Raw genomic sequence first — 24,053 nt, forward strand, 5'->3', positions numbered from 1 at the left:
TAGGTAAACTGATTGCTCCCTCTTTATTCTTCAAGCTTGTTTTAGCTATTCTACTTGCTGTACCTTTGTGTATACATTTTAGAACAATCATGTCTACATCTGTAAAAAACATCTTGCTGGGATTTTGATAGGAATTTTGTTAAACTAGGTTATTATTTTGGGGAAAATTGACATTTTTACTATAGTGAGTCTTGCAACCCATGAACATGGTATGCATCTCCTTTTATTTAGATCTTTGATTTCTTTTGTCAGTATTTTGTTGTTCTCAGCATACAAATCCTACATTTAGGTAATTAATTTTTTGAGCATTTGTAATTGATGTATTTTTAATTTTGATGTCCACATGTTCATTGCTAGTATATTATAATATGGTTGATTTTTTTTTAATGTATGTACCTGTGACCTCGCTGAACACACTGATTAATTCTAGGAATTTTTCTGTTGATTCCTTGGGATTATGTATGTAGATAATTGTGTCATCTGGAAAAGGGGAAAGTTTTATGTCTTTGTTTCTCATCTGCATGCCTTCTATTTCCTTTTCTTGCCTTATTGCACTGGTTAGAATTTGCAACACTATTTTGAATAGAAATAGTAAAAATGGACATCCTGCCTTGTTCCTTGACTTAGGGGGAAAGCAGTCAATCTTTTACCATTAAGTATGTTACTTGTAGGTTTTTTGTAGATACTTTTTATCAAGTTGAGGATGTCCCTTTCTATTTATGTTTTTTCCTGAGAATTTTTATCATGAACAGGTGTTGAATTTTGTCATTCTTTTTCAAGTCTCCATGGTTTCAGATTAGAAATCTGCTGTCATTCAAATTGTTTTTCCACTATAGGCAAGGTGTTGTTTTCTCTTTAACTGCTTTGGAAATTCTTTGTCTTTAGTTTTCATAAACTTGAGTAAGATACGTCTTGGTATGGATATCTTTGGGTTCTTGTTTAGGTTTTGCTCATTTTCTTGAATTGTGAGATTTATGTCTTTTGCCAGATTTGGGATGTTCTCTGCTATTATTTTTTTAAGTACCTTTTCAGTCTTGCCTTTTTTCTTTCCTTCTGGGATCCTGATGCCAGAAATATTAGATCTTTTGTTATATTCCCACAGGTTTTTGAGACTGTTCTTTTCTTTATTTTTTTCCCCCAGTTTATTTTATTTTTGTTGTTCAGATTGGATAATTTTTACTATCCTATCTCTATCTCCAGGTTCACTGATTCTGTCTTCTCCCTTCTGCTTTTGATTCCATCTATTGCATTTCAGTTATTATATTTTTTAGTTCTAAAATTTTCACTTGGTTGTCCTTTTATCTTCTATTTCTTTGCAAAAACTATTTTTCATTTATACAAGTGTGCTGGTAATTGCTCACTGAAGCCTTTTTTCATAGCTGCTTTAAAATCTGTCAGATAATTCTAAGGTCTCTGTCATGTCAGTACTGGCATCTGTTGATTGTCTTTTGTTGATTAAGTTTGTGTTCTTCCTGGTTATTGGTATGATCAGTGATTTTTAATTGAAACCTAGATATTTTGAATATTGTGAGACTCTGGGTCTTATTTAAACCTTTTGTTTTGTCTGGCTTTCTTTGGCATTACTCTGGCAGGGGAAGAGTGGGTGCTACCTTGTTACTGCCAGGTGGGAATATCAGTCCAGGTTTCTCGTCTTACTTCCGTTCACCCCCATGGTGAGGTTGCTCCTTTTACTGCTAGGTGAGGTGGAATTCCAGGCTCCCCACCTTGTCTCCACTGATAGCACAAGGCAGTGGGGTGCCTTGTCACCGCCATGGGGGATGGAAAGTCCCTGCTTCCTGCCTTTTCTGACATGATCCTGCAGGGTTTAGGGTGTATCATTGAAGCCTGGCAAGGGTGGAGGTTGGCCTATGCTGCATGGGTGGAGGTGAGACGACAATTTTTTTCTGGTGTGTTTGGTGGTGTTTGGCTAGAGGTGGGACCACAATTTTTTTTGGTAGTATTTGGCTGGAGTGGAGCAATTGTTTTCTGTAAGATTTTTGTCTTGTTAGGCTGCCTGTTTCTTGGACCTTTGGCTGAGAGAGCAGGCTTTTTTATCCCCCCTATATCCATTGGCATTTCTGGGTTGCCAGCTTCTCCAGGACCCAGTCCAGGATATATGAGGCAAAAGGAAAACTCAGGGAACTCTTTGCTGTGGTGTGCTTAGGGTCCTGAAGTCACTAACCAGTTTGTCTTCTTACCACCTTTCAGGGTCTTCTTTTATTTGTTTTATGTAAAATATTAAGGGTTTGTAGTTGTAGTTAGTGGGAAAAATAGGGAAAAGCACATCCGTACCATCTTCCTGAAAGGGAAATTTTCTTTTTCTTTTTTTTTTTAAAGAAAATGAAATTTTATTAATATTTTTTACATTCTAGAATGTTGTTGCAGAACAGTTGGGAGGGAGGGGGAGAGAGGATAGGGGAAGGAAATGGGATGGAAGAAGGAGGGAGGAGGAAGGGCAGAAATGAAGCCTGTGGCACCCCCCTCATTCCCGTAAAGGAGACTGGGGGGCTTCCAGCAGTGGCTTGGTCATTACTGGGCTGGGTGCAGATGTCAAAGGGGTGTGGAAAAGCCCTCACCCCCCACTGTCCCAGCTCAGGAACCCGGGGCCCTTCTTGCTGAGGCTTGGTGGTTGTCGCTGGGCTGATTGCACGTGTTGGGGAGGGGCATGGCCAAGGCCCGAGGTTCCCCACCACCCCTGCTTGGGAGAGCCTAGCGCACTTCTTGCAGTGGCTTGGTGGTCCTCTCTGGGCTGGTTACATCTATTGGTGGGGTGTGACCGAGTCCCTTGGCCCCTGACCACCCTGGGTTGGGAGAGACCAGGGCACTTCCTGCAGTGGCTCAGTGGTCACCACTGGGCTGGCTGTGGGTGTTGTGGGGGTGTGGCTGAGGCCTGAGGCCCCCCACCACCCCAGCTCTGGAGAGCCCAGGGCACTTCCTGTGGTGGCTCGGTGGTCACCACTGGGCTGGCTGTGGGTGTCGTGGGGATGTGGCCGAGGCCTGAGGCCCCACACAGCCCCAGAGAGCCCTGAACACTGTGGAAGGAGAATTTTCTACAGGGCTTTTAACACAAGTTCACATTTATACTGGATGTGAGATATGACATAATGGGTTAGCTATTAAATAGGGGATTGTGATTATAGAGTAATTAAGCTGGCAAAATGGATGTGGATAATGGATTTTGTCTGTGATAGTGAAAATAATTGACTTAAAGGACCTTTTAAAAGGTACCTGGAAGTATTGTAAGTAAAGATAATCCTAAGCTGAACAAAATGGGAAGGAAATGGAGATCACTTGGATTTGAATGGTACCATAGAGGAGGAAGTCGACAAACAGGTAGTGAAGTACCTCTAAATTCCAAGGTTAGTGACATGGCCCACATGATTGAGAAAAATCAGGCAGACTTTCTCTTTTGCAGTATGGCGCTATGTTGCTCCTAGCATTGATTGTGACAAGTTGTAGATATACGTAAATCTAGATGCCTCGGAAAGGAATTCTTTTCCTGTGGCTAATATTCTGATAAACAGGCTGACACATCTAAGTGTCACCATCCTCCCATGGACAGGAGCCCTGAAGAAGCTCTGTGTTATCAGTTTCACTTACCAGATAAACAATATTGTATTGTACAGATTGATGGGGTAGCAAATTTACTGTATATTTTAAACAGTAGAAAACAAAGATGAGAGTTGATGGAATTTTACATTGTCTTGACAAGTACTGAATACTGGTACTCTCACCATGCAGTTTGAGTCAGAGAAATAAAATACATTCATGAAATGAGTCTGCATGGTTTTATTTATTTATTTATTTATTTTATTTTATTTTTTTTTAATTCATAATTGTAAAGTTTATTTTTTATTATTTTTTTATTTTTATTTATTTATTTATTTATTCTTTAATTTTATTTTGTCGATATACAGTGTGGTTGATTATTGTGGCCCATTACCGAAACCTCCCTCCCCCTTCCCTCTCCTCCCTCCCACCCAACAATGTCCTTTCTGTTTGCTTGTCGTATCAACTTCAAGGAACCGTAGCTGTTATGTCTTCCTCCCCCCCCCCCCCCGGTTTTTGTGTGCGTGTGTGCGTGTGTGCGTGTGTGTGTGTGTATGTGTGTGTGTGAATTTATATATTTATTTTTAGCTCCCACCAATCAGTGAGAACATGTGGTATTTCTCTTTCTGTGCCTGACTTGTTTCACTTAATATAATTCTCTCAAGGTCCATCCATGTTGTTGCAAATGGCAGTATTTCATTCGTTTTTATGGCTGAGTAGTATTCCATTGTGTAGATATACCACATTTTCCGTATCCACTCATCCGATGATGGACATTTGGGCTGGTTCCAACTCTTGGCTATTGTAAAGAGTGCTGCTATGAACATTGGGGAACAGGTATACCTTCGACTTGATGATTTCCATTCCTCTGGGTATATTCCCAATAGTGGGATAGCTGGGTCATATGGTAGATCTATGTGCAATTGTTTGAGGAACCTCCATACCATTTTCCATACAGGCTGCACCATTTTGCAGTTCCACCAACAATGTATGAGAGTTCCTTTTTATCCGTAACCTCGCCAGCATTTATCGTTCAGAGTCTTTTGGATTTTAGCCATCCTAACTGGGGTGAGATGGTATCTCAGTGTAGAGTCTGCATGGTTTTAAAGCACTCATTGCACACAATGAAATACCTTTCCATGCTTTTAACCTATCATGTAAGTCTATGTAGGAACAAAGTCTATTTAAGACTCCTCATATACTGCAGTTTGAGTGTTTATCTGCCTCCTCACATTTATATTTGTATGAAGCTTAAGTTCTTCAAGATATTTCTTATTTCTTCCTTGAAATTTATGTTGATAACATTTCTGTAACAATTATTTATAATGTCATAGTATTATAACTCTGGGGAAATAGCATACATATAAGTCCTTCATAATTGGTTATTATACAAATGATTTTTTAAAATGCATTAAACTTCAGATTTTTATGTATAAATTGGTAGTATTAATACCTACCTTGAGAAGAGAATTTTAAGAGATAATGTGAGAAAACTCTTAGCACAGTGGCATGCACACGTTAAGGCCTCATTGTTTTCTCTTTTTTCTATACTTCCTTTTGAATGAACAAAATGAGTTCAGAATTGGAAAGATCTTCGTTTTTATAGGAAGCATTGACATTCTTCGAAGAGTCAATATAACTGATAATTTCATCTAAGATAATTTGTTCTCTTTTATAATAGTAGTCTAAGGTGAATGTGTAGTCTTTAGATATACACATGGTATTGAAGACTATAATCTCTGAGGCTTCCAGTAGACATCGTAGACATGGCCATCAAGAATTTGTTTGCTTTTAGAGTGGAACAACATTAAGGAATATTGAAATATTTCAAGTTCAACTCCAACTTGTTCATTCTATATTTATATATTCATTTCTATTTGTATCTGATTCTTCTGTAGAGTGCCACATGCATATCAAACTCAATATTTATTAAATAAAAGCTTATAGGTTCCTAGGGCTTAAAAGTATCTCAAGCCTTTTATACCAGGTTGTTTGCAATCTAATGAGGAAGATGACCATATTTATAAAAATTTCTAATATAAGGGTAATGGATAAAGTGAGACTGAGGACTTTGACTAAAGATATCCTGCTTAATTTTTAAATTTTGAATATTAAGTTAAAATAGAATGTGTTGCTCTTAAGGAGTGTCAGGGAAAACCCCCAGCCTCATAGAGGATGACAAGGAGTAGTAAGACTGTAAACGAAGTGACTCAGTAAGCAAACAGGCTGGCTTGCCACAACACAACTCTGTGGGTGTGAGAGTAAACCAGGATACTCAGTGGATCAGAGCCAGACAGTTTCCTACTCTCAGCACATCATCAAATAACAGGTGTTACTTGTTCCCCTTTTAATCTTAATTATTTGACATTAAAAATTAACTGATAACAAACATCAATAAAATACTGCATTCAAGGGAGAAATGTTATTTCTGTTAAGTATCACTTTTAGGAAGAGCCAACTTTTAAAATACAAAACAATAGAAAGCTTATTTTGAACAGAGCCTAGAACAGCTAATGGGATGAATCTCACTAGTCTTCTGGGTCCATAGCCTCATCACACTCCTGCCTATTCCTCACTGTAAATCCTTTCATGGATTATTTCCTTTTGTCAAAATAATTTCTCCTGTCATCTTTATCCAACAACCTGCCCTCTTTTTTTTCTTTCCTTTTTTAAAAAAATTTTTATTGAATCATAATTGATTATACATATTTTGGGGGTTCAATGTTGACATATGTTGATCAAATCAATATTACTAGTATATGTATTATTACAAATCGTACTTATTTTTTATGCCCCTTGTCCAGTCTCTTCCCATCCTCCCTCTTTCCCCTCTCCCACCACTGATGACCCTAGATTTCTTCTCCCCCTCTGAAAGAGTAATGGTTACTCTTTAATTTGTTGCCTAGATGGTCTGTCCAATGCTGAGAGGTGTATTCAGGTCCCTCAATATTATCATAGAGCAGATGCTTCTTCTGTCACTCTGGAATGGGCTTTGTGGAGAGAGACATTCTGTTCTTTTCTTTGGTCTCTGCTGTTGACCCTCCTTGTGTCAATGCACTCCAGTGTCTGGCAGGCCATCTGCGTGGTGGTTGTGGCATCTCGCTGCTTTTGCAGCAACCATGGTTACTCTGGTGGCTGTGGTGGGCCACTCAGATGGAGGTGATGTTTTTGGCATGCTCCTTGGCACTGGCGATGTGCCTGGTTGTGGGAGTGGGTCTAGTCCCTGGATCCATGCACTGGGTCCCCAGGCTGGCCCCAAGGCTCTGGTGGTGTGCCTGGTTGTGGGAGGGATGTACTGTCCCTGGCTCCATGTGTCAGGTCCCCAGGCAGGCCCCGAGGTGCTAGCAGTGTGCCTGGTTGTGGGGGCCGGGGGGGTCTGGTCTTCAGCTTCATGCCTCGGGTCCCCAGGCTGGCTCTCCATCTGCCCTCTTTAAAAAGATTGTTAGTTTCCTACTCAGCTTCATGTTTCAGGGAACTAAATTGCCAACTTTTTTTCCTCCCTGGATTCTAAGACAATAGAGTATGTATTTTTATACCTTTCTAGATTGGTCTCTAAATTAAAAAGGTAAGGGAGGGTCAGTAAAAATCATTTTAGGAATACCACACTCCGTAGGAAACTGGGCTAATTTGAAACTCAGATTTTGAGTTGCCATTAACTGTGAATTAAGGGGAAAGGACCCCAGAGGTGTATTACATTTAACTTAGAGTTTTCTTTGAAATGGTCAATGGAGCTAAAAAGCCCTTTGTATTTATGTAAATTGCACTCCAATTGTGGCTTCTCTTGACACACTGAAAAAATAAGAGAGCTAGATAGTTGAGTGTAGCGTTACTCTAAATAGGAGCCTGTGCTCTTCTACCTTAGGGCACTTTGGAGGGAAAATCATACAAACAAAAAAGGGTAGAAATCTTAGCAGCAGAAGTTGGTAAGCAGAAAATGGTTTTAAGAAAACAGTACACTTTGACTGTTTTCTGCTTTGTGGATTTTCATACTTGTCTCTTTTTGTTGTTTTTGGTTTTGTCATTGTTTCTGTTAAAATTTCTCTGGATTATACACAAAAATTCTAGAAAAAAGCATTTCTCTTAGTTTGGGTTTATTTTGCCCTTTTTATTCTAGCTCTTAATAGCTCTCATTTAAGGATGGCAAAACAGATTGGTTCTAAGAATGAATTATTTGTTGATTGTCATAAAATTGTTGTCTGCATGGGAGAAGAATGTCTATTTTTAAAGCAAGGGGCATGTCTGGTAATTATCATAAAATCTAAACTTTTTCCATACATAAGAAAGAACTTTACAAAAAAGTTCTTTTTTGTTTTTGGCACTAGGGTAAATGTTCAACCTCTCTGAGTCTTTCAGAAGACAAGATCACTTCTGGATTACTTTCCTTTTTCAACTTCTAAAAATCTGGGATTTTAAACCTCCATATTTTCTGTAATTACTTTGAACCTGTAAACATTAACACTATTTCACATAGGTAAATGCAAAATTATATAGACATAAGTACAGATGATCTTACACTGTTACTTAAATTGTTTTGCCAGACCCTAAACTTATTTTCTTTTACCCTGGCATGATGTTTTTCAAGATTAATGAGTAATTTGTCCTTAATTTTCAGTAGATGGAAAAACAAAAAGATAAAATTCACCTGGAGGAGTTATGGGGAGATGTAAAAATGTAATCCTTTTTATAACACAGTAGTTTCTGTTCAGTATTCATTAATTTTCTCTTACAATTTATTTTGGCCAGAAGATATTTTAAAGAAAGTTAACTGTTCAAATATGTCTTGCAGCTGATATCTTAATTCATCGTATCATATTATTTTGTTCTAATTCTGAATATTGAAGAGTAAACGTTCATGGAATTTGGATTGGCTTACTTGGATAATAACATTTTAAACCAAACTTGTAAGCGTTTAATACTTTCGGATCCTGTAATGTCTAGGAGAATTGTAGGTGGGGATATAATCTCTACTAAAGTGACCACCAGTATTTAAATAAATAGTTCTATACCATCAGTTTTTGTTTAGTAGCGCTAAAGGTTCTTGGGTCCATATTATATTTCCTGGAAATAGGCTGCATGAAACCACTGCAGTAATACATAATATGAAAACAAGCCATCCTCGTTTCCATCCTCAGATATGAATATATTCATTTGTTTAAGTGGTTTTGATAAAACAAACTTCTGTTTTCATGGAAATGGGAAGACAGTAGGGGTAGAGAAGTATCTTTAACTGCAGGTTCTGTGTTTCTTTCTTCTCAGTTCCACTTCCGTCCGATGTCACCTTCAGACACCTCTCATCCCTGACACCCGTGGCAGTGGCGTCAGTCCTCTGTCCTGAGAAGCTCTGTTTCTGGTCACTGCCTTCCTCTAAACTCACACTCTCAGTTACTCCTCCTTCTCTTTCTCCTTTCTCCATTACTTGAACAAGTATGCTACTTTAATTCTACACCGAGTTGAGATTTCTGTATTTTGCTTAGACCTGTTCTTAAGATCAGAATTCTGTTGTTCTCACTATCCCACCTACCAGCACTTACTTACCTTAGTTCTTTCAAGAAGTAAATTTAAAAAACAACAAAAATATTATTGTTGTTTTATTTTTTTAAATTAGCAAGAATATATTTGAAGAAGCATATTGAATTAAATAAGAATATTTTATATTATACTGCTATTAAGTGGAATTACCCTATTTAAGTACCCCCCACCACCAAAGTTTCTTTCACTCAGTTGCCTAATTTCTACTTGTAGCTTAATGCATTTATCATTTAGAGCTATTTAACAAAATCATTTGAACTACCCCATGAAACTACCCTATGAAAAGATAGGTAGAAATCAGAATTTAGCCAGTTGCATCAACAGAGCCACAGTCATTTTTTTCAAAATTTTAATGACTTATTTAAATTATTTTTATTGCAGATTGATTAGAATATATGTTTCTAATCTATAACTTGTATAACATACACTCTTTTGAGGAACATATTGATGTGTTATTTTTATTTATTTATTCTTTTAAAGATGACCGATAAGAGGATCTCAACCCTTGACTTGGTGTTGTCAGCACCACGCTCAGCCAGTGAGCTAACCGGCCATCCCTATATAGGATCCGAACGAACCCACGGCCTTGGTGTTATCAGCACCACACTCTCCCGAGTGAGCCACGGGCCGGCCCTCATATTGATGTGTTATATCAGAGCATTGATACTATCCCTTATGGAATTTTTTTACCTGTGTTTAATTTTCATGTACTTTTTAAAGAAATTTCATCACCTGTTTCTTCCCAGTGTGGGGCTAAGAAAGGAAATGGTAATGGAAGCTTTGCAAGCTGAACATTTCCTTATCCCACAAGTATTCCAAATTAAATGAAATAAAATTGATATAATGGTTGCTAGGTAAGAGGGAGGACATTTATTCTCTAAATCTTTTTGTTAGAAATGCTACAAATAAAATACAATTTGCAAGCATCCTCTATATATGGTCATTTTAGCAGGGAATGAAGAAAATTAGATATGAAGAAAAACACCTGAATTCAGTGACTAATACCACAAGAAAGAGTCCAAAGATTTCCCCATTAGAGATACAAGTTAGAATGAAGATATTGCAGCTCTCAAGCAAAAATAAAATACCAATATCAAGTTAATCTGAAATAAAATTTAATGTTGTCAAATGTCCTAACAGGATTAAGTATGACTAAATGTGACTGAGAAGCCCTAAGAATGGTGTCTTAAGTAAGATGGAAATTTTTTTCTCTCGAAAATCAAAGACATCCCAGAGGAGGTGCTCTGGGGCTATTAGTGGTTCCACAGTGTCATCTGGGACCCAGCCAGGCTCTCTGTCACCTGTAGCATTGGTGCCTCTGTAACTCTAAAGCATCACCTTGCACTCAAGACTCTCTCAGCAGGAGGAAATGGGTCAGGCTAACAACGAAAGGCTTCCTAGTGGAGTCACCCCACTCTCAGCAGCACTCCTAGATGGCTCACCAACATTCTGCCTACATCTTAGCCAAACTCAGTCACATGTCACATGCCCGCACAAAGCTGCAAGGGAAACTGGGAAATGTGGTCCTTTAGTTGGGCACATTACTGCCCAGAAATAAGGGTTTCCTTCTTTACTTTTTTTTTTTTTTTTTGGTGGTAATTATTACCAAGGAAAAAGGGAACGTGCTTATTAGAGTAAGTGGTTCCACCTGGTGCAAGCCTTGACTAGCATCCTGTCCATCCCCTGGCTGAGGGTTGCTTAGCTTTTGGCTTCATATCACTTTTTATAGGGCTTATCACAGAGATTCTTCACTTGGGGGCCATGACTCCTAAAAGTGTATGAGCAAAATTTTATGAGGGGTGTGTATGATCATTACATGGGAGAATCAGCAGATTGTCAAAGGAATCTGTGACTACAAAAACAGTTGGGCACAGTTTGTTAATGTTGATTGACAGCAAGGAGAAAGAAGGGAGTAATGGGCTCTTTTCTCATCTTTAAAGCTCCAAGTCATGGCACCCCTTTCTCTTTTCCTATGCAGTCTCAAGTGTGCCTAAGAGGGGAGTCCTGGTGAAATCATTCACTAGCCCCAGTGTAAAACAAAGTAGTGTTAAGTTAATACAGTTAAGACCAGAAATTGCAGATTTTTTTTCCTTATAATGTATGCTTACCTCAAAGACCTGTAAGTTTTTGAATTAGTTAGTTAACATTGCTATGTCATTGATAGCATGAAAAAACTTCATAAATCTCAACTCCCAGTACTGGCTATTTCACACACTAGCTATGTGATATTGAGCCCATTTCATTAGCTGTAAAATAATAGTATCTGCCTCACGGGGTTCAGATTAAAAGTGATGGAGAGAAAAGCCCCCAGCCCAGATATGAAGAAATCTTAAATAAGTTTCTTATTTAGTGTACATTTAGTGTTCGCTTTCTCTTTCAGTAACTTTCATACACAGGGGGCTTTCCCCAAATGATGCAGCACTAGGAACTTTATCACTTTACCAGTCCCAAGATAGAATTGATTAGAGCTGGGAGCTATAAATATAATTACTCCCTGTACTTGTGTGAAGAATTCTTTTGGTATTACAGAGTTACAAATGACTGTATTGTTAAAAGATAGTGTGCAGAGAGTTGTTTTCTGAGCCTGTAGGTCTTTGCAGGATAGGTACAAGGGCACTTCAAGAAGTTGATGAAATTTATTTGTATTTTTTAATTCTGTTTTTCCACAAACTTCTTGAAATATCCTCGTATAAGGGAAAAATGAGTCTAGGACTGTTGTCTAAAGGGAAAGAATTTAAGATAGAAAAGGGCTTAAAGGTGGGATACAAGCTGGGAAAACTTAATTGTAGAAAATATGAGGAAATGGGCAAGTATATAAATTGACTGTTGAAAAGAAATCTGAATATTATTCTCAACCCCAAAAGACTTCCATTTGGAGCTACCAGGCAATGCACATAAAAAAAAGAAATTTATTTTTTTGATACCCAATGAAAATGAGACCATCTATGTAGTTACTGCATGGGTCAATTTTAATGATTCCTTTTTCGCCATTTTAGTCTCTGATGCCATATTTGGCCATATTGTCACAATATGTCTTGCAATTTGATGTATCCTATCATACATGGAAAACACTGACATTGATGTGCAGAAGCCAAGACGCTGAAGAAAAGCTAATGGATCACTGATTTGATTTTGTTGTCAAATATAAGTAGTAATTAAATTTACCATTTTGAAGAACAATCAAAAGTATTCTTCTCCTTAGTTAAAACCAAAACTTGAATTAGCTGGAAATCTGTGATGCCTCCTGATAGTGTTAGTTTGTAGATTAAGATTAAGAGGAATGATGGTGCTGAGAACACCCAGAGTAGCTACGTGACAAGTGCTTTACTGTTTGAACACTGCAAGGAGGGAATTTACGTAAGATCAGTCTGAAAAGTGGTTCTTGGATGTTTTGCTTTGATATTCTGTTAATTGGTGCTGATGATTTTTCGTTTTCTGTTACAAAGCCTGTGATGCCAACCTTGCATCTTTTTCTGCAGGACAGAGGTCAGGTCAAGGCCTACCTTTCAGGATGACCTTCCCTTCTTAGAGAAGCCCCCTAGCTGGCAGGCTTCCTTACCAAACTTGTCAGGAGAAGAGCCTCAGCAGAAGATCACAACACTGGCGAATGAAGAAGCACTGCAGAAGATCTGTGCTCTTGAAAATGAACTTGCTGCTCTCAGAGCGCAGATTGCCAAAATTGTGACCCTGCAAGAGCAGCAACATCTCATTGCAGGTCTGTAAGTTGTCATTTGTTTGTTTTAACTGGCAAACTGGAAATTAGGAGAATGCCACTTGTTTTAAAATTCACTAGTAAGTAACAGCCATTTAGTATTAGAAAACAAAGTGTCAGTCCTCTTTGCATAATCTAATGCAGAACCCAGCCAGGTTTAGTGGTGTTTATTTGTTTTAAACAGTCTTGAAGCTATCAGAGAGGATGGTTAGGAAATATCTTTGGAAAACACTGAAATTCATGCAGTTGAATTGTTACTATTGTGAATGTTTTTTTTCTCATGGGAAACTTAATTGTCTGTGATAATGGCACCAACCGTATCAGACATGAGGTTATCCCATGGGCTTCTGTCTATTTAGTGAAAGGAACCTGGTTGAGTGGTATTTTACTACCTGCATGTCCTGAGGCAAGCACTTGACCTTTCACCTCGCTTTCCTGCTCTAAAATGGGGATAATAGTACCTGTTTTATAGAGTTATTGTGAGAATAAATGTAGAAAGTATATAAAATGCCTTTAGCACACAGAAGCTACTTAATGATTGTTCCTGTAACTCTTACAGAGTAGAAAATGAATTCAGTCTTCTGATCCCTGGTCTAACACTGTTGCTTTTATTATTGTGGCATCGTCACATTGGGGAAGAAACCATAGCCTTGAAATCCTAGCCCACAGATCTGTTGGCAAGTAATGGTTGTTTTCCTGTTGTTCCCAAGGTCTGGCTAGACTCAGTATTAACCAGCTCTGTGGAAAAGACAAGACAATTAATTACCCTGCTTCTGAGCCACTTTGCTTGTGCTTCTGGGGTTTAATGTAATGCAACAGGGAAACCTCCTCCCACTGGGCAATGCTGAGACAAACTGGGGAAGCAGGGTGCCAGAGGGTGGTCGGCGTTACTTGAATGAACTTTGCATGAGCATGTAACGTCTTAAAAACCTGAAGTTCTGCCTTTTTCTTTTAATTTTAAATTGCTTTTTTCCTTTGCTTTACCTCCCTCTTCTGGCAGACTAGGAAAACTACCATAAATAGCAAGATAATTTTAGAGTTTATTTTTAGACGTTGTATTTGTGGTCTGAATCTTTTGAGTAAAACTCCTTTGCATCAATGCTATTTTTCCTGCCAACCAATATAGTTCTCCCAAAAGACAACTCTATAGTCTGTTACTATGCATAAAAATGAATTTTACGTCCTTATTTTATAATCTCTGTATCTCTTATCCTAGCTACTTCTTGTTTTGGAAACAAAGTATAATACTTTTTTTCTTCTTCAAGTTTGTTCAACAGTAAATCTAAAACTTTTCTTCCAGACATATTCTAATAATGTAGGCTTTTAATGCTTAATAAGTCTCATATGAAAATACTCTTATACTTAAAATGAATCACAAATTTATCAAAGTGTTTTCAAATAGGTAAAGTAGTACTAAATTGTCAAACTATGTGCTGAAGGTAGAGGTGTTTATGCAGTACAGACTGCTTTATATTTCTGCTAAAAGTGATTACAAACTGTGCCACAAACTTGAGCATTTGATATCACAAAAACACCCCTGTTAAGTTAAATGGATCTTTTCCATCTGGAGAGTTTAGGATTGAATGATACTGTGGCTGAGATTCAGGTATTCCTCATGAAGTAACTGAAACTGCCTTTCTCCGTACATAACTGAAATTCTTTTTAAGGATATTGTGTTAGGAATACAAAAGTCCTTAACATAATTTTGCTTTTAAAAACTGATACTTTCTTTGCCTGTTACCAGCAGGATTAAGTTCATTTTTCCTTATTTTTATAGGTGACATAGATTCTGCCACATCTGCTAGCTCTGCACCGCCCCCTCCTCCACCACCCCCACCCCCACCCCTGCCCTTCCCTCCACCAGGGCTCCACCAAAGTGCATCTGCTGTTGACCTGATTAAAGAGCGAAGAGAGAAAAAAGCCAGTGCTGGGAAGACTTTGGTTAAGAACAATCCAAAGAAACCTGACATGCCAAATATGCTAGAAATCCTTAAAGATATGAACAGTGTAAAACTTCGGTCAGTAAAAAGGTGAGGATACATTTACCTTCTTTCTTACTTCCCCAATTGTTTATGTCTGTAAAGCCAAAGCACTAGGCTTCTTGAGAAATTTTGTTTTGTAACACAACCACCGTGAATAGTTAAGTTTTTAGTTTAAAAAAGATGGACCCCAGTGACTCCTGTACACAATAGCTAAGAGATTAGCAAAATAATAATTTCCAGGTGATGTTTTAGTTTCCCCATTTCATTTAAATATCAGTCCTTTCATGTAAAGTCTTTATTGTGATCACTCAGTCATTCATTTAATAAAGGTGTGTTGTGTAGTAGTCACTAGAGCTGCCTGGAAGATGGAACCTGATTGCCCTGTGGAGCATAGTCAGTGTTCTGGAGCTGCATTAAGTGGCTCTCTATTGGACTTTTGGTGCCCTTTTGTTGAGCCTTAAACCTCGGCTCCATCTCACTGTTAGCAGTATTTCTCAGTATCTTTCTGGAGTAACTGTGATGCTAGAGAGGTGCTGTTGGGCATGGGAAAGCTGGCACAGTACTTCCCTGAGCCATGCCAGCATGGTGACCCCCCTGAACCCTGTTGGTCTCTATTCACTTCTTTAAGGTCAGAACTGGATGTAAAGCCCAAGCCACTGGATACTGCTGACCCTGCTGCCCTCATAGCAGAGGCTCTGAAAAAGAAATTTGCGTACCGCTATCGAAGCAATAGCCAAGATGAAGTTGAAAAAGGAGTTCCAAAGTCTGAATCAGAGACAGTATTGGTGAGTATTAGCCCAGGTTTCTTTCCTGTGACATGGTAATTCACCCTACTGTTGAGCACCTGTATTTTGCAAGTCATTCAACTACGTCCTCTGCAAGATTCAAGGGGGTGTGATACAGGATTTGTCCATACCTACAAGTAGATTGCTAGCTGGAAAAGGATGACATCTTTGTTTAGCTTTTATACTTTTATTTTTCTAACTATAAAAGTAATAGTTCATTTGGAAAATTGAAAAGAAGAGCATAAAGAAGAAAGCAAAAGTTAACCCCTGATCTCACTACTTAGCGATCTTCAGTGTTAAATTTTACATGCAATATTATGTTTTTATTTAAGCATAATGAAGTTCATTTTAATAAAATTTGTGTTTTAGGGCAATATATATTTTGTGATATAGAAATTTAAAGTAAAGCAAGATCATTTTCTCTCAGGGAATCCTGTGAAAGTCTTCTGAAGAGGGTGAGATTTGATGCGGGCCTTAAAGAATGTGTGCCAGGTCATAGGTAGAGATTGAGCAGATTTCATAGAAGCTCTCAGATGCTAATTTATACATTCCCTTTATTCACGTTACCAGCATGGGGATATTTGCTTATCTATTTCAGAAAGAAAGCTCAGAAATTGTAGCACCATTGAAACTCTTTAGTCATTGGAAAGGAAACTTTGTATTACTTCCCTTTACTGAGAGAAGTAAAATTGGACTAAAATAGGATATTGCTAAGATGATTGTAGTTTTCCTTTTAAGGAAGTAATTTGGTTGCCTCTTTGCCTTTCATGCTGTTGATAAGTCCTATGTTTATTTTATTCATTTATTTATTTATTTATTTATTTTGTCATTTTTTTCGTGACCGGCACTCAGCCAGTGAGTGCACTGGCCATTCCTATATAGGATCCGAACCCGCGGCGGGAGAGTCTCTGCGCTCCCAGCGCCGCACTCTCCTGAGTGCGCCACGGGCTCGGCCCGATAAGTCCTATGTTTAAAACAACCTGTCAGTTCATAAAAGTGAATTATTACCAGTAACTGCTTGGTTTTTCATGCAGAACATACGTAGCCCTCTGATCCATGATTGGGTGGGGGGGCATATCATTGCTGTTATATGAACCAATGTTTTTACTTATACTTTTTGTTTCCTTTCTAGTTTGGGCCACATATGTTGAAGTCTACTGGAAAAATGAAGGCTCTAATTGAAAATGTATCAAACTCCTAAAGACAGTGGGCTGAGGACTATCCTGGTTCAGTTATTGGTTTGTGAGGGCTTAGCCTGGCTAGAAGAAATGAACACTATTTAGTAAATTCCTGAGTTTAGAATTCAGTGGTCTCCTTATAAACCTAATTAAGAGGATTAAGCAATAATGAAAGCACTATAAGTTTGGTTGTGCTTTTATGAGATGGTCAGTTCTGGAGCTCTCCATAATGTGTGTGTATTCTGACATGTTTTTATTATGCAGCCAGAGTGTTCTGGTTTCCAGTCTTGAAAACAGTTGTATAGATTTCAGAACATAGGAAGGACATTTGTGGATGTTACTGTACATTTTACATTCTTAACACTAATTTATCTGTACAAACGTTTTATATGCATATATTTGGATTTAGAACAGTTCATGTAAAAATAAGTAATGGATGATGGCAGTGAGGGTACTGTTACCTTCATTCGTTTACAATGATCATATACTATTCATTGATGGAACAGCTGTTATAACATAAGTTGTTGGAATGAAATATTTAAGATTGGAATCTTCTTGCCTTGAACAGAACTTATATCTTAGATTCTCTTTCACATTTTGTTGGAGCTAGGTTTGAGTAGGAACCAGAGGGATGTTCATTGCTGAAATTCCACAGTGCTTTCCATTAAAGGAAAGTTGAGGACCAGAAAAGCTGCTTTCACCTCATTGCCATCCAGTGCTAAGGAATAAAATATAGTTTTCAAGTAGTGACAGATGAATTATTGAATTAAAGCCCTTTTTAAGTAAAAACCAGAATGTACCATCTTTTTTTTTTTCCAGTTTAATAAATGGCGTCATAAAGATGACTTGTTGCTAAATTAATACTTCTGTAAATGTCAGCATGATGGAGTTTACAAATTTTCAGTATCGGTCAAAATATTAACTTTATAATGAAACGTTATTGGCTAGGCAAATGGATTTCCTATAAATTGTTCATCATTGGTCAGAATGCTGTTTTGTTGAATTATATTATGCAGTATAAACCTGAGGTGTTATTAGAAAGTAGAGAACTGCCTTCTCATCCGGGGCTTCTAAGGACTTGCTATAAGTGATCATTTTTAAATGCTTGATAAGTGCTTGATGATTTTCTGTTTCTGATAAACTCAGCTCTAGTTAATGCCAGAATATCCTACCATGAGTAAATGTTTGGATTTATTATTTAAATCTACTAAAAAAATTTATACTTCCTGAGAGGATTAAGAGATGGGAAGAGTAGACAGACATGCACTTTTAAATTATTGAAAATATATGTGTTGTTCTCCTAAATATTAACAAAAACTATTTGAGGCAGTTAACATGGTTTGGTGTTTCAGCTTAAATTTGAACTGTGGTTTATTTTACCACATGCACGTGCTGATGTTCATTGTTTCTAATTTTTTTTTTTATATAGTTTGAAATTCTACCTTTAAAGAAATTCAGAAAATTCGCCTGACTCATATTTTGACCTCCTAAGAATTTTATATTTCTATCAGTATTCAATTTTGGCTGGCGCTCCAATATAAGGAAGTTACTGTTTTAAAAATAAAGCAAACTGTTTTATTTTCCTTGGACCATACTGCCTATATATTTTTTTATCTTTCATTTTTACAATGAATAGGTAAGATTCTTTTATATTACACATGTAGTTTCTTTAGAATAATTTCCTTTCTGCATTTTTCAAATGGAAACATATTCCTTAAAATAAATTTTATCACTTCTTATTCACTTTTTCTCTTAATGGAACTTCAGCATTAAAAACAGGAGGGTAGTCATGAGGTATCCAAGTTTTCTCAGGGTTCTGAAACCCATAATCCACTTCTGAGGCTGGTGAAATTTGTCCCATCTTTTCCCACACCCACCTCATTCAATGTCTGGATTTCTCACTCAACACAATACCTGAAGTAAAAAAATCATGAGGAGGCTCAGAAAGGTAAGTAACTTAGTATATTTTGTCTACTATGAATTCTGACTGGATCAGGGAGCCTCATTTTAGATAAGGGGAAAGAGAGAGAGAGGTGGGGGGAAGGGGAATGAGAAAGAAAGAGAAAGAGAGAGAGAGAAAATATCTGAGACAGAGCACTGGACCTGGAGCTTTGTATGATCTTAGCCAAGTCACACCCTCTTTTAAAAAATGGGAAAAATAGTCAATAGCTCAAAAACTTCCTAAGGATTAAATGAAGTAATGATTTTGAACACATTCTATTAGAGTGCTAAATAAGTTATCATTATTACTGTGGCATCATTTACGTGAGGTCTCTGTAGTTTCCAATGGAGTGATTGCTCCTGGAACACGTGGTTCCCGGCACCTGCAGGAGGTGCGCACCATGCACTTCCTCGCACAGGCCTGGCGTGGGAGGGGCAGTCCTTACTGTCTTTAGTCCTGGTTGTCTCCCCAGACATAGGCCCTTCTGCATAAGACTTGTATCTTCTTGCTACACAAGGGATCTTCAAAAGTTCATGGCAGGGGCCGGCCCGTGGCTCACTCGGGAGAGTGCGGTGCTGATAACACCAAGGCCCCGGGTTCGGATCCCATATACAGATGGCCGGTTTGCTCACTGGCTGAGCGTGGTGCTGACAACACCAAGTCAAGGGTTAAGATCCCCTTACCAGTCATCTTTTTAAAAAAAAAAAAAAAAAAGTTCATGGCAGGATTTGTATTATCTTTGTTTTTCCACAAACTTTTTGAAGTACCCTGGTATTAATAATTCCTGAGTCTGTGTCTCAGTGGTGAAGAGGAAGCCATGAGGTAATAACTACTAGAAACAAATGCTTTGGAAAAACCATCGTTCTGATAACATCTCCAAAAATAGAAGTTCTCTCTGTGGGATGGAATCTGGCAAATAGAAGTTTAAACTTTTAAGAATTCACCCAACAGAGTCATCCTGGGATTGCCAGGCAGAATGAAACACTTGGTTTTATGATGGATGGTTGTTATGTCCATCATTATCACAGTATTTCTCACGAGCCTTCATCCATTTTTAGGATTCCATTCCGGTGTCCTTCTTCCCCTTCTCTTAGAGATTCAGCATTCTTCTGAGCTGCTCTATTGAACCTATTTCTTAGGATTCTTCTCAGACTTTCCTTGTAATCCTTGTACGCGGGCTAGCTCTTCATTGGTCTTAGTGCTAGCCCTTGAACAGACAGGATAGTAAAAACAACAGAAGCAAGTAAGGATCCAGAACTCGTGTACATCTCCCCCGAGACAGTTGTTCTTAGTCCCCTTCATGTGAGCTGGAAGCCCTAATGTTCCTACAGCTGGCACTTCCCAAATATTCTCCTCTGGTAGATTCTCTAGCCCCCTGTAAGGGTGACAGGAGGCTCTTTCCATAAGGTTAGAGTAGAACATGAGTGTAATTTAGGTTTCCTCAGGACAGTAAACGGTAAGGTTACCCAGATAGGCCTCCCAATCTATACCAAATGGCTATTACAGAGCGGTCCTTCACAATTGCTTTCTTCCCAGGTGGAAAAGCCGTAACTTGGGGAGAAAGGCCAGACTCTTCATAACATTACCAAAGGTATAAAAAGCGTTCTCATGTTGCCTAATGGCCACCACTCTAGATTGGCCAGATAGGCTTTTCATCAAAGGCAAAAGAAGGTGTATTCCCCAGGGAATTATGTTGTAGAAACCGGGTACTGTCATAAGGATGAAAAGGGATGAGAACTAGTGTATGGTTGGGAATTTGTTCTGAAATAGTGGGTAGAGAAGTACATAAGGCACTGATCTCAGGGGTTGGGTTTTCTAGGTGCCCCTTAACCTCTGCCTTCCCTTCTGCAAGGGGAACAGCTGGCAATGCACAGACTGCCCTGTGGCCAAGCACAGCCTGGATGAGCTGTTCCAGTCAGAGTCTCCCTCAGGAATTTGAATAGGAAACCTCGAGAGAGTGAGGCATTTAGCACCAGGAGCAGGATAAAGATGTCATGAGGTACAACTATCCATGAGGAATTTATATGAAGTAGAGATTATGAGGAAGAAGAAATGAAATAGGAAGAAGACTCATAGTGATCACTGCTTCGGCACTTCCTGTGTCAATACATAATTTTACTTTAAGAGGCAGACATTTTATAGGTTAGGAGCCACTCATAAAATTAGTAACCACCCAAGGACCCGAACCCAGGTCAAGCTGTAAAGACAATGCCTGTAGAGACTACACTACGTCATCCTGCCTTCCTAAGAGAAGCTGCAAGGTAGAGAAGAGACGGGGAAGGGACGGTAGTGTGGAAGAAGCAGCAGAGGGAGCAACAAGCTCCACGTCAGCACGATTAGATTCCAGGCTCTGCTTCCTGCATTCAGGCCTCCTGCACGTGATCCTCGTGATAAAGCCCCCGATACCTGAGGTAATCTGAGTGAGTCTCTGTCCCCTGTAATGGAAAAAACTAACCCCTATCTGGTGATGATTCTTCGATGGAAATTCAAAAGCTCTGTTTCCTGCAAATATTCAACTAGGAACTTTAAGCACTGTTATTAAGTGCATGTTTGTGTCTCCCCCCCTACCCCAAATTCCTATTTAAACCCTTACCCCAGTAGGATGGTATTAGGAAGTGGAGCCTTTGGGAGGTAATTAAGTCGCAGGGTGGAGACCCCTGATGGGATTAGTGTTCTTGTCTTCTCCTCATCACATGAAGATACAACCAGAAGTCTGGAAGGGTTCAGAACGGGACTATTTTGACACCCTGATTTCGGATTTCCAGCCTCCAGAACTGAAAAATACCTGTTGTTTTGGGGTCATCCAGTTCATGGTACTTTGTTACAGCAGCCTGAGTGAAGTAAGGCAAGCACATTCCTTTATATTTCCTTCAAAAAGTTCATATTTAGATATATAAATTTTATAAATTTCCTCTAAGATAAGGTAACTTGAAATATCATTACAGTCTCCTGATTCTTTACAAGATATGGCTCAAAAATAAAAAAATAACTTCAGATCTATGTTCAAAAAATTTCATATAAATGCATAGCTTAAAGATAAGTGTTGTAATATATGACATAATTTCTTAAAGACTATTGATGAGACTACTGGAAAGCTGCAATAAACTTAAGTTACTGTGCTTCAGTTTTAAATTAGCCACCGAGAAATCTAATATTAAAATGGAGGTGTTTCTATCTTCCCCCACCATCCTACCTAACTTTAAGATGGGTTTCAGGACAACTTCGAAAGTGTAGGTATAAAACTAAAATATCATTGAACATTTAAAACTATTTTTAGAATCAAATTTGAGAGCTAAGTGATTTTATCAATCATAGATGTTAACAATGAAAAAACACAAGGATTACTTACTAGAAATGGTGTCATCTTCATTAACTGAGCTAAACCACCGTTTCTCCTAAACAACCCCCAATAAAATACGGAAACCTGCCATACTATATACGAAACAGTTTGCACACATTGTTCTGTCACCCAAACATTTTGAGAACAGAGACCATGGTTTGTAACTTTTAATACCCTTTTTATTATATCCAGTGCCATGCTCTGCACACATCAGGAACTCAGATATTGTTTACTACATGACTTCACCACAGATGAGTTTCAATATAATTTCTCTTAGTCATATACTGATAGCTAAAAAGGGAATACATTAATTTCAAATGAGTTTGTTCAACAAGTGTTTACTGATGGCCCAATTTATGCCAACTTTCTGCTGAGCACAGGAACCAGGAAGATGGAGACTGTCTGCTGTGTGCCTTCCATCAGCTCACCTCCAAGTAGTGGTCATCCCCCCTGCTGACCGTGGACCCTTGGAAGCCTTCCAAATTGCACAAGTCATCTGCAGGTCCTGAGCGAGTAATGGCTGCAGAGCAAATCTTACACCTACCTCTATTACTATGTTTCAATGTATGCTGATGCTACGGTGATTAATATGCACATTTCTTCAAAAGCAATACTGAATTCATGTTAGCTATTGGTCATTGTGTATTTTCTCAATCAGGAGATACTGATGGGGAGGGAATTTAAACAATATGTATACATTAAATATTTATACATGCTTGAATTCATTGGAAATCTCTGATGTGAAAGGTTTAAAGTTATAAGAGATTAGAAAGCTTAAAAGCCAAGAAAGCATTTTGGAAAAAGAGACCATTTTCAGAATCTTCAAGGAATTACTAGCACCTCTAATCTGTACCTCAGGTACAAATATATTTTCCAGGTTTGCAAAGGACATAAAATATAATTTTTACTTCATTTATACAAAGAGGATCATTATAAACCATCGCATTTACAGCTGAGTACAAATATTGACCAGGAACCATAGTTTTTTTCTTTTTTCATTAACCTAGGACTTGTCAAAATTTTCTCTCCAAGGACCTTTACCCCTAGAGCAGAGACGCCCCCCCAAGTGTTGGGTCCAGAGACCCAAAGGGCTGCTACATGCTCAACAATTTTTTGAAGTCTGTTTTATCTTGAAAATTCATGTGAATTTTCATTGTTCCATAATTACTTTTTAAAAACTGTGATCTTCTAAATACTTAACCATTTCTTCAGATTTTTCTAGAAAAATCAATGTTCAAGGAATATGGGTCATATTTAAGAACCAGGACTGTGGAAGGTGATTCCCACATATACATAACAAAATAACTTTTCAGTGAGGTTTTTGTATGATGATACTGCAAAGAGTTAGTGGAAAAATAAAAGAGAATACATATCTTTCCATGAACTTTTTGAAGAACCCTCATATGTGTAGGCAGGAAATGGGAGCAACACCAAGGTGTCCCCTGAGAATGTGTAAATGAGAAGATAGTCCACTAGTATTAAACTGTAAGACAGACATAATGGATCAGTGAAGTAAGCAATCATTCAGAGGCAGAGTGGAGCCTAGGGAGGCTCATCTGAAGCACGGGTGAAGGCGATGACGTATCTAATGGATGTGCCAATCAGAAGCCGATGTGGAGGAGCAACGACTGGCAGAGAAATCTCTAGCATCGTCCAGGGGGAGGGGATACCCTGGTCCACAAACATGAATATCAGCAGGTGTATCCCCATAGGGAGATAGATGCATGAGGCAACTTGTTTCCCTTGCTCAGAATCCATGCTCACCAAGCCATCGGCTGATCATAATTTGGCTTCCCAAGAAGATTTGCCTAAAGGGAGAAAACGATTGATAGTTATACTTCTCATTGTAAATTAAAATATTGATACTATTTTTAAAAAATATCAGTTACTGTGAGCTTGCGTAATGGGAGTTTGCCATGAGATAGTTCTACTATGTGCTGACAAACTGGGTCAGTGAACTTGTAAGGATCCTTTTCAGACTCTGGACACATCAAATTTGCCAAGGTGATACCACCTTATATGAGTGGCCAGTTGAC

At 38.3% G+C, this 24,053-nt stretch overlaps 2 protein-coding genes across 4 annotated transcripts in view; one reads left to right on the top strand and one right to left on the bottom strand.

Annotated features, from left to right (window-relative positions):
- MTFR1 (mitochondrial fission regulator 1) overlaps positions 1-18,300 on the top strand; it is a 55,156-nt gene extending 36,856 nt beyond the window's left edge. The window contains exons 5-8 of one of the 2 annotated variants that reach the window (XM_063079634.1): positions 12,558-12,793; positions 14,568-14,820; positions 15,401-15,557; positions 16,690-18,300. In XM_063079634.1, coding sequence (XP_062935704.1) covers positions 12,558-12,793; positions 14,568-14,820; positions 15,401-15,557; positions 16,690-16,758 — 715 coding nt within the window. In that variant the 3' untranslated portion in view covers positions 16,759-18,300. The remainder of the gene's footprint in view (positions 1-12,557; positions 12,794-14,567; positions 14,821-15,400; positions 15,558-16,689) is intronic. The other variant, XM_063079635.1, reaches the window with a different exon arrangement.
- A 3,874-nt stretch (positions 18,301-22,174) lies between these two features.
- Positions 22,175-24,053, bottom strand: part of PDE7A (phosphodiesterase 7A) — a 64,062-nt gene continuing 62,183 nt past the window's right edge. For both annotated transcript variants that reach the window (XR_010021773.1, XR_010021772.1), the window contains exon 14: positions 22,175-23,825. The gene's annotated coding sequence lies outside the window, so the exon portion shown is untranslated. The remainder of the gene's footprint in view (positions 23,826-24,053) is intronic.

Source organism: Cynocephalus volans, chromosome 15 (assembly GCF_027409185.1).
Source record: "Cynocephalus volans isolate mCynVol1 chromosome 15, mCynVol1.pri, whole genome shotgun sequence".
In the NCBI taxonomy this organism is placed as follows: Eukaryota; Metazoa; Chordata; class Mammalia; order Dermoptera; family Cynocephalidae; genus Cynocephalus; species Cynocephalus volans.